The sequence below is a fragment of the Anthonomus grandis genome, chromosome 3 (assembly GCF_022605725.1).
Source record: "Anthonomus grandis grandis chromosome 3, icAntGran1.3, whole genome shotgun sequence".
NCBI classification, from domain to species: Eukaryota; Metazoa; Arthropoda; class Insecta; order Coleoptera; family Curculionidae; genus Anthonomus; species Anthonomus grandis.
Window position 1 is genome coordinate 11641937 of NC_065548.1, and position 10082 is coordinate 11652018.

The window sequence follows — 10082 nt, forward strand, 5'->3', positions numbered from 1 at the left end:
TAAGCGTTACGTCATCAATGTTTACGCTCGAATAACTTCACGTCTAACAGCTGTCAGAGCCTAAGCGTTAGGTTTTTATAGGTGTTAAATTTGGTTCGAAGACTGACCTATTAATTGCAATTGTTTATGAATTTTGAAAAATAGTCGGAATGAGGCAAACTAATTTGGATCTCACTAGGATCTAGATCCGACCTTAAAAATTTATGAGGTTGGATTTAGACTCAAAATGTTTTGAAAACTGAGACAAGTTGGTGTTTTCATGCAATTTAATTCCGTTTTCAAACAAATTCAATATCAATACGAAAATGTAGCAACTGTTTAGACTCTGACAACTGTTAGACATGACGTTATTCGAGCGAAAAAATATTATGACTTAACGCTTAAGACATCGCAAGGCAACCGAGTGAGGCGCTTCCCGCTAAAATATGGCTTTACTTAATTTTCCCATTTGCCCTAAAATGACAAGCAAAACGCCAATTTTGACTCTGACACAAATTTAAAAACGACGGTTAAAGCTTAAAGCAAGCAAACAAAAGAAAATATTTTAAAAGTTCAAATTTTTAAATAAAATCACCTTAACATGTCGAAAATGCGAAACACCGAGGAGCTCGTCGAGAGACACTTAAAAACTATAAAAATTCCGGTTGGTTTCGAGGAAAACACCAAGAAAATGGTCACAAACATGATATCACATCCAGCATTTAACAATCCAGAGTAAGATCGTTTTTCCCTACCTAAATGTAATAAATTATTTAATATCCGTTTGTTTGTAGGTATAAATGGTCGCTTAATAACTTCGAACTTGGTAGAAGATTGGGTAGAGGAAAATTCGGAAGAGTTTACCTTGCTAGAGAGAAGAGAACTGGATTTCTGGTTGCCTTAAAAACATTGATAAAAAAAGAGATTGTGGAAGGCAGGGTTGAAAGGCAAACAATGAGAGAAATTGAAATTCAAAGCCATTTAAAGTAAATTATTGGTCTATTTCTCTTTTACCACCCAATAACTATCTTAACTTCTTACAGACATCCAAATGTTCTTCAGATGCTGGCATGGTTTCATGATTCTCACAGAATTTATTTGGTGTTGGAATATGCTGGCAAAGGTGAACTCTACACTCATTTACAAAATTCCCCCAATGGTAGATTTAATGAACATTTGTGAGTACATTGAAATTTTATATTGTGACATTTAACCAAGCCATGATTTTAAGGTCAGCAAAGTATGTTTATCAGGTCGCAGATGCTCTAGATTATTGCCATCAAAACTCTGTGATCCACAGAGATATAAAACCAGAAAATTTGCTCTTAACTGTTTCTGGTGACATTAAATTAGCTGACTTTGGTTGGTCTGTGCATGCCCCTTCCTTATTACGGAAAACTATGTGTGGAACTTTGGATTATTTGCCTCCAGAGATGGTTGATGGGAGAAAATACAGACATACGGTTGATAATTGGTGTTTGGGTAAGAAATTTTACAGTCACTTACTGACTTAAAGTCAAAAGTCAGTTTAATATCTAAAACATACAAAATCATTGTAGATATGCCTCATTTGATTAGAACCATAATATTCTGACATTTAAATAGTACAAATTTTTACCAAACAAATAAAGTGAAACAAAGCCAATTAAAATATAGAAAACTACAATATATCATTTATATTTTTACTTAAATTAAAATTACCTACTAAAAACATTACAGAGATAAAACTGATTTTATATATATAGTGTAATATTATATGTATAGGTTCTATTGAAGTGAATTGGAGAGACTTCAATTAGACAAAATTACACAAAAATTAGACAAATTTAAGTAATAAAAATAAATATATTTTTTTTCTCATTTATTTGCATAATATGAAATAAGTTGTTTTTTTAAAGGTTACATATTATTTCCCAATATTTTTTATGCTCAATAAACAATTTTGTTTCTTTTTCCCCTAAATACAAAATGTGGACTGTTAAAACCAATATGGACTCCGAATGTGAGCATTTTTCATGTAGCTTTAATTAGCATTTACTTATTGTTATTAATATTAAGAAAGTTGGAACTAAATACTATTTTATTAATTAATTTATTTAAAAAGCTGGAACTGAGGATACATTATATCGCCCCCTTAATTCAACAACTAGATAACTTAAATTTTAGACACTTTGAGTTATTCAGTTAAGTATACCCAATATTGCTTACTCTTTTCAATGCTACAACTAGATATCTTCTACGAGCGAATAGTCTTTACTTACATAGTGGCAAAAAATATATAACTCCCAAAACAAACAAAATTTACATTCTTTAACTCGGCATGTTGAGATACCTATTTATTGGCCGACTTATATTACCTAATGTAATTCTAAACTCTGCATCTTGAGATACCTAGTTGTTGCCCTAGTGTTATTTAAGTTATTTGCCGTACCTTCTCGATCTGTGTGAGATATCCAGTGGTGTGTTTAAAACAACAGGTATTGTAATACAGTTATTATAAAAAAATGACGTCAAGAGGAAAGAAAATGTTAGAAATTTTACGTCGGCAATCGGAAAATATTGCAGGTATGTGATAATTAACTTTATTAAACTTACAATTAAAATAAATCCAGAAAGTGAGATTATGTAAATACATAAAATGAGTGTATTTGATTTTTTTCAGTTGTTTAGCAGGGTTTTACAAATTAAGAGATACGAACTCGGTTAAATAGGGGAAAAGGCTCGCCTTATGGATGCTTGTCTAAACCCATTAATTTTTTCTTATATTTTAGAAGTTTACGAGATATTCAATCTATATTAAAATGAAAATCGGGTGTATGTTTTTAATTGTCTCTGGCTTTATTTCAAAAAATATTTTTCGGCACTTTTTCATAGCAACGTCTGGGTACAGTACCTTATCTTATTGTAGTTGTGGTTTTTCTTCAGAAGAACCCAAGCCAGAAGTAAACGATGGACAAAAGGTTGTGAATGTTATAGACAACACATCAATATCGCAGAGAGAACCCTATTCTAATGCGCAACAGACTGCAGGTATTTTTTTGCATAATATCAAAACCTCTGCAGATACTTTTTCGATGAATTTACCTCTTTTTATTCATTTATTCGATCAATATACGGGAAACACCATTTTACAAAAGATTTGGTTACAATATTAAATAAAGTAAAAGATGTATAATTAACATAATAAAAGTTCTATCACCAACATAATTAAACAGTCTTCAAAACATATACACAAGAAATAAACACAATAAGAAAACAATAAATTAAAATATTTGACCTAGTTGACCAATAAATCCAGAGAGTGAGCTTGCAAATGGATCAAGTTCAGGGTGAGAGTTTAAATAGGCAAGACTATGACAGATTGGAGAATGTAAAGAATAGTTGGAGTGATAGATTGGTAAAGCAAACAGTTCATTCCCCTCCACAAGATCACAGTGTTCCCCAAATGTGAGCTGAGTATCAAAGACTACTCCTAAATACTTTATTGAGTCAACAGAACTAAGTACTATGTCATCAATAGTGTATATATTATTCATTTTATTTTTAAGTCTAGAGAATCCAATTGAGTAGCACTTATTTATATTTAAAGAGAGATCATTCATATTAGCCCACTTTACAAAAGAAGTAAGATTTTGTTGTAAGATATCAGAGTCCCGCTGTGACTTAATAACACGGAAAAGTTTCAAATCATCTGCATAGGCTAAGTAATCACAGTCAGTTAAACACGTTACAAGGTCAATCAGAAATAAATCAAAAAGCAATGAGGAACAGTGTCCCCCTTGAGGAACTCCAGAAGTCACCAAGATACTTCCAGATTCAGAATCTCCAATCCTAACACGCTGCTCACGACCCAGCAGCATGCTACTAAACCACCTTAGGGATCTTTCACTAAAGCCCATGCTGCCTCTCATCAAACACCCTCTTGCACGCCCACCTAAGCTGATCACAAATAATATCATCCAAAATCTTGGGAACAGCAGATTGCCTTGAGATGCTTCTATAGTTCTCAATGCAATCTCTCTCACCAGACTTATACACAGGGATTATATAAATTAATTTCCATATATTTGGAAGCTCACCCTCTGATATAGATCTATTAAACAACAAAAACAAAGGAAGTGATATACTATATTTAAGTCTGCTTAACATGTACTCAGGTATCTTATCAGGTCCACAGGAAAGTTTATTAGATAATTTAGAGAGTTTATCAAATACCTCAGACAAGCCAATATCACAAATAGAAAAATCAAGCCTATTCTCTAAACTAAAATTGGGAGATCTTACATTACTGTTGCAATAAACATTAGAAAAAAAATTATCAAATAAATCAGCTATATCTTTACTATTATCTGCACTTTTGTTATTATAAAACATACAATATATCTTATTCTTTCAGATTATGACAATTTGCCTGGTCCCAGTAATCAACGTTCTCCTTTATCATACAATTTGGCGTCAGATATAGAACCATTTCCACCCGCGGTTTCAGAATATGTTCCAAGTTCTTCAGGTGAAACATCTGAAGAAGAATTAGGTATTGAAAACTCGACTTTGACAACAGACATACAACTCGAAGGTATGGAAGAATTTCCTTTGAAAACCCAAAAATCTAGAAAGAGGAAAAGGAATCCAAATGAGTGGAAAAAAAATTTCCAAAAAAAAGGAGACAGCATGGCGAAAGTTATATCTCCAGCAGAGGAAAATACGTTCCTGGAGTGTCATTAAAGGATCCGTGCACGGCAAAATGTAGAAGAAAATGCAGTAACAAATTAGCCCACGATGATCGTCTCAAAATTTTTCAAAGTTACTATCAGCTTGATTCATACGAACAACAAAGAAATTTTATACAGAGCAACACAGAAAAAATAGCAAAAAAATTGACAACCAAAGAAAATTCTAAGGGCAAAAATACTATTATCTTTTTCTTGCCTACCGTTGAAGCAAAGATTCAAGTTTGTAAGACCATGTTTATAAATACTCTGGGAATACGGAAAGGGGTGCTAGATATCGCTATGAAAAAACGAATGGAAGGAAATATTACTTCAAAGGATAAAAGGGGCAAAGGTCTAAAGAATGCCACACCTCCTGAAGTTTTAGAAGGAGTAAGAAAACATATTGAAAAGTTTCCTGTCATGGCCTCGCATTATTGTCGAGAAAAAATTCAAAGGCAATTTTTAGAGTCTGATCGTAATATTACTATTATGTACACAATGTATAAAAACGAGTGGTTAGAGAATAATCTGCCATTTGCAACTTCTTCAGCCTACAGAAAGATATTTTGTGAAGAATATAACCTGGGTTTTTTCCGGCCCAGAAAGGATCAGTGTCGCACATGTATGACTTACAATACACCTGGTAGCATAAAAACTGAAATTATAGAAGCTAATTATCAAACCCATCTAGCTGCCAAAGAAAAGGCTCGCCAGGAAAAAAGGTCGGACAAGGCATTAGCTGAAAGCTCCAACAACAACATTTTATGCTGCAATTTTGATCTCCAACAAGTTCTCATGACTCCTAATGATCCGTCAAATAATGCGTTGTTCTATAAACAGCGATTGAAATCCTTTAATTTTACTATCTATAATGTTGTGTCTAAACAAGGAGACTGCTACATGTGGAGTGAAGTTGAAGGCAAGCGCGGAAGTTGCGAAATTGCTAGTTGCCTCTACAGCTATTTTAAATCATATAACCTGAAAATGTTGAAAGCATTATTTGCTACAGTGATAGATGTGGAGGACAAAATCTTAATAAATATGTCGCAGCAATGTGTTTAACAGCAGTTCAGGAAATTCCAACTCTCGAAACAATCGATCTAAAGTTTCTTGTCGTGGGACATAGTGAGATGGAGTGCGATTCTATGCACTCTGCTATATCGACAGAACTAAAGAGAGTTCGAAAAGCAAACTGGCCTGAAGATTATAAAACTATAGCCCGGTGCGCAAGAAGAAGAGGTGATAAGCCATATTTGGTTCACAATATAACACATAAACGAATTCTTAACTGGAAAAGTTACGAAGACCGAGTTAATTTTCAGAAAAGAAGATGAAGGCCGTAAGGTGGTTAGTTGGCAGAAAATTTGTTGACTAAACTTTTCAAAATCGGCACCTTTCATCATTCACTTTAAAGAAGATTTCGATGGTGAGTTCAGACGACTAAACTGCAATCGCAAAACACGTATATCTTCTGCAAACAATACTTTAGAGCCCTTGTATAAAAATCAGCTACCTCTTAAGAAAGAAAAATATGACGACCTTATGTCATTGTTTAAAATGAATCCCCCAGCCCTTCCTAGTGAGTATAAAAGATTTTATGAAAATCTCTCATTTCAAGGAAATTCACGTAAAACGCTTTAAAACATAGAGGATTCCGATAGTGACATAAGTGATAATGACATTTAAGTAGTGGATTTCTTACTATTTTGTTAAACCCGCTACCCACTATTCATTGATGCACCGATTTGATGCTCTGATTCGCAAATCATTGCTATTTCTCATCCTGTTTACAATGTAAAAATTTGTGAATCGGCGCATCAAACCGGCTCATCACCGATCCTAAGTAGCGGGCTTTACCGTTATCCTAAATTTGTTCATGAGTCTCAAATAAAGTTTAATTCAATGGATGTTTTTTTGTTTAACTGGCAAGTAGGTATATTTAACTAGATATCTTTTTTTGTTCAATAAATGTGGAGCAACAACTAGATATCTCAACTTTTTCTCTCTTTTTTTATCAAATTCTTCAAAAATATTAAAATTTGATTGTATTCTAGATAACCAAATTATAGCCTAATATGCATTATATCTTTGTAAAAGTTAAACATTTTTTATTATTTAGAAGGTGTATTTTTTTCGCGGCTTGAATTTTTAAACTGCATTTTCTCAAAACTATGAATTTTAAGTTATCTAGTTGTTGCATTAAGGGGGCGATATTATGGATTATAAATAATAAAGAATACTACATAGAATAGAATTCTAAATAAAAAAGAAACATTTTATGTCTTGTTGGCACCATTTTATCATAAATCCATGTATAATCATGTGAGACAACATTTAATTATTTACATCCTAGGTATTCTTTGCTATGAATTTCTTCATGGTGTTCCTCCATTTGAATCAAAATTACAAGAGGAAACTTACAAACGTATTAGGGAAAGGGATCTCCATTTCAAAGAATTCATTTCTGAGGGAGCCAAAGATTTAATCCTTAAGGTAAGTTTGTTTTTTAATCTCAATTTCACCACTAAAACTGTTTCAATTATAGTTGCTTGTCCTTAAAGGCGAAGACCGAATTTCACTAAAAGACGTGATGAAACATCCTTGGGTGGTAAAAAACAAATAATTTTAGGATAAATGTTTCAGTGTTTTTGTGTCTTATAATTAATTAGAAGGTGTAACCGTTATTTATTCATTGACCAAATACAAATTATGTTTTATGTTACTGTTTCGACATATTTTTAATAAAAATGCAGGCTTATATTAAAAGGCACTGGCTTAATTTACTTCTACCCTGTCATAGGCATTTGCAAGGACAAGCTCTCCAGATACAAATGGCTTTAAAGCTTTTAGGCCTGGACATTTCCAGTTGAATCAACATATCTCAACATAAAAATCCTTTAAATAACATTTTTTTTACACAATAAGCATTTAATCTCATAGGTGTCTTTTCAGTGGCATTTTACAGAATCAATGAGTCAATGCTCAAAGATAAGGTGTTTTTCAAATTTGACTTAAAGCCTGTCAACAACTTCTTCTCTACATATAACATTTTCAAAAACTTTCTAGGATTGCTAAGAAATTACTGATTATTTGATCTGGGGCGGCATCTATTAATGAATCTAAAATTCCTAAAGTCATGTTAAAGTAGTTTTCAGCATTATTTTAAATAAAAGAAGAAGCAGACTTGGGGGTGGGTACTTTTAGGAAAAATGAAAACTCAACTGTGTTTTAGAAATTTATGTCTTAAACTAATCGATTCTTGGCATGAGTTTGAAAGTGTTTTCTTTAGGCACTCATTTAATTTAAATCCAAGCCCTGGCAACCATTTTCAAAACTGAGTAAAGGGTACCTTAAAATTGGACATAGTTATGCATAACGCGACCAAGCGCCAAATTCGTTTTTTTTGGTATTATTGTGTCATCTGACGACCAAATACCATGTCTATCTACGAAACAAATCTCGAGCGTTAGAAATCTATAAGTTAACGATATATTTTAAATTAAACTAAGCGTCAAACGGTTGATAACACTAGTTGAATTTTGCATAAAACGACTAAATGCCACGAAATTGCGTAGGTCAATTAAACGCCATGATACTGGGTGCTTGGCTTAGTAATGCAAATAGCAGTTAAGTTCGGCCACGTGATCTGGCACCGAAAAATAGGTAATATATCACGTGATATTTGTCAAATTTTGATCATTTTTCTCCCAGATGCATTTACCGAACTTAGCTAGGAAATATCACAGAATAAACGATCTCACAGAAGCGAAGGCTAGCCCTTTTTACGGAACCGGTTTTTCGTTCAGGCTCCTCCCATTTATCACCATTCTAACGGGTACAACTGTCGTCGCCCACGTGATGTATCGGGTCATAATTAGTGTATTAGTACGAGCGTTAGTCTGTATATTTGCGATATTTTGTAATTTGCCGTTTTTTATTTTTATTAAAGTAGGTATAAAAAAGTTACATTATTATGTATTATTCATTATTATTATGGTTGTTTAAAAGCTTTGAAAAGTTCAGAACATTCCCTAATTAATTTGTCGTACTATGCAAATAAATACAGAATAAACATTATTTAATTTAATAAACATATATATATGCCTAAACCATATGTATCTATGTATGTGTACATACGTGCAGGTACATAACATTGTACATAGATAAAAATATTAAGGTTGATTTAGGTATACAGTATTTTTATGTGATAAAGAATAATGACTTTAATTTTCAATTATCTGTCTTTTTATGGACTGGTTTACCCATGCAAGTGCATAATATAGTAGTAGTAAAAACCTTAAAAATCTTATATTTTGTTCGAGACTATCATAATGGACGGCGACTATACAACGTATAATACCTTTATAAAATATGGACGTATGTGTGGTACCTACATATGTATATAATAATACACACATATATCTTTTTATATATAAATATATAAAAGCCGATGATACCTACTCTTAAATGTGTTTAAAACATACGAGAAAACATACCTGCGTATAAACCTTCCAGCTAAAATTTAATTTAAAAATACCCACCTATGTACATATGTATATGTATATTGTTAACATATTAACATCACACAAATTTTTTAAAATTCAAAAAAAAAAAAAATTTTTTAAATTTTTTAAATTTTAATATTTCTGAGCAAAAAATTAAATCGGATATACTAAACATAGTTAATTTTTCCAATGAGCATAACTTAAAAATTAACCCTGCTAAATCTAACATAATTTTATATTGCTGTAAGTCAGGAATTCTGAGACACTTATATGAAAGTATAAATATTGAGATTAATGGAGAAAAAATTCCAGTTGTCAATGAAGTGAAAATATTAGGATTGACTTTAGATTCTAACTTTTGTTTTGAGACACACATTAAGAACAAATTAAATATAGGCTATATGCGTCTTAGAAATCTGTACAGATTTAAAAATGTCTTAAAGAGTAAAACCAAATATTATCTCTGCAATAGCCTCATTCTCTCCTTACTCGACTACGGTGATATCGTATATTCTAATTCTATAACATCTGAGCTTTCTAGATCTATACAAAAATTGCAAAATAGCTGTATAAGATTTTCTTATAGCGCTGCCTATCGGGAGCATATCACACCTTATTTAAACATAAATTCTATTTTAAATATGGAAAGGAGAAGAAAATTACACATATATGCCTTTATATATAAAATAATAAAGTCGGGTCAACCCCCTTATTTAAATAGGTTATTTACTACTCTCTCGCATTTACACAATACTCGTAATGTTTGAAATTTTAGGATACCTCAACATAGAACAAGTAACTTCCACAAGTCATTTTCGGTTGTCGGAGTTACAATGTGGAATAACTTGCCAAATAATATTAAAGATTTGTCATTTAATAAATTTTA

The 10082-nt window shown here is 32.0% G+C and overlaps 1 protein-coding gene across 1 annotated transcript; it reads left to right on the forward strand.

The window, feature by feature from the left end:
- The first annotated feature begins 472 nt into the window (after positions 1 to 472).
- LOC126733705 (aurora kinase B-like) lies at positions 473 to 7461 on the forward strand. The gene is made up of 6 exons (XM_050437083.1): positions 473 to 714; positions 774 to 965; positions 1023 to 1157; positions 1211 to 1461; positions 7045 to 7184; positions 7237 to 7461. The coding sequence occupies exons 1-6, from the start codon at positions 581 to 583 to the stop codon at positions 7312 to 7314; spliced, it is 930 nt and encodes a 309-aa protein (XP_050293040.1). The 5' UTR covers positions 473 to 580; the 3' UTR covers positions 7315 to 7461.
- Positions 7462 to 10082: the final 2621 nt, after the last annotated feature.

Bases quoted from the DNA above. Each gene is read 5' to 3' on its own strand.
- LOC126733705 (XM_050437083.1), top strand. From the start codon at position 581: ATGTCGAAAATGCGAAACACCGAGGAGCTCGTCGAGAGACACTTAAAA. The intron at 1,158-1,210 runs GTGAGTACATTG...CATGATTTTAAG, and splicing joins GGTAGATTTAATGAACATTT to GTCAGCAAAGTATGTTTATC. The intron at 7,185-7,236 runs GTAAGTTTGTTT...TTTCAATTATAG, and splicing joins CCAAAGATTTAATCCTTAAG to TTGCTTGTCCTTAAAGGCGA.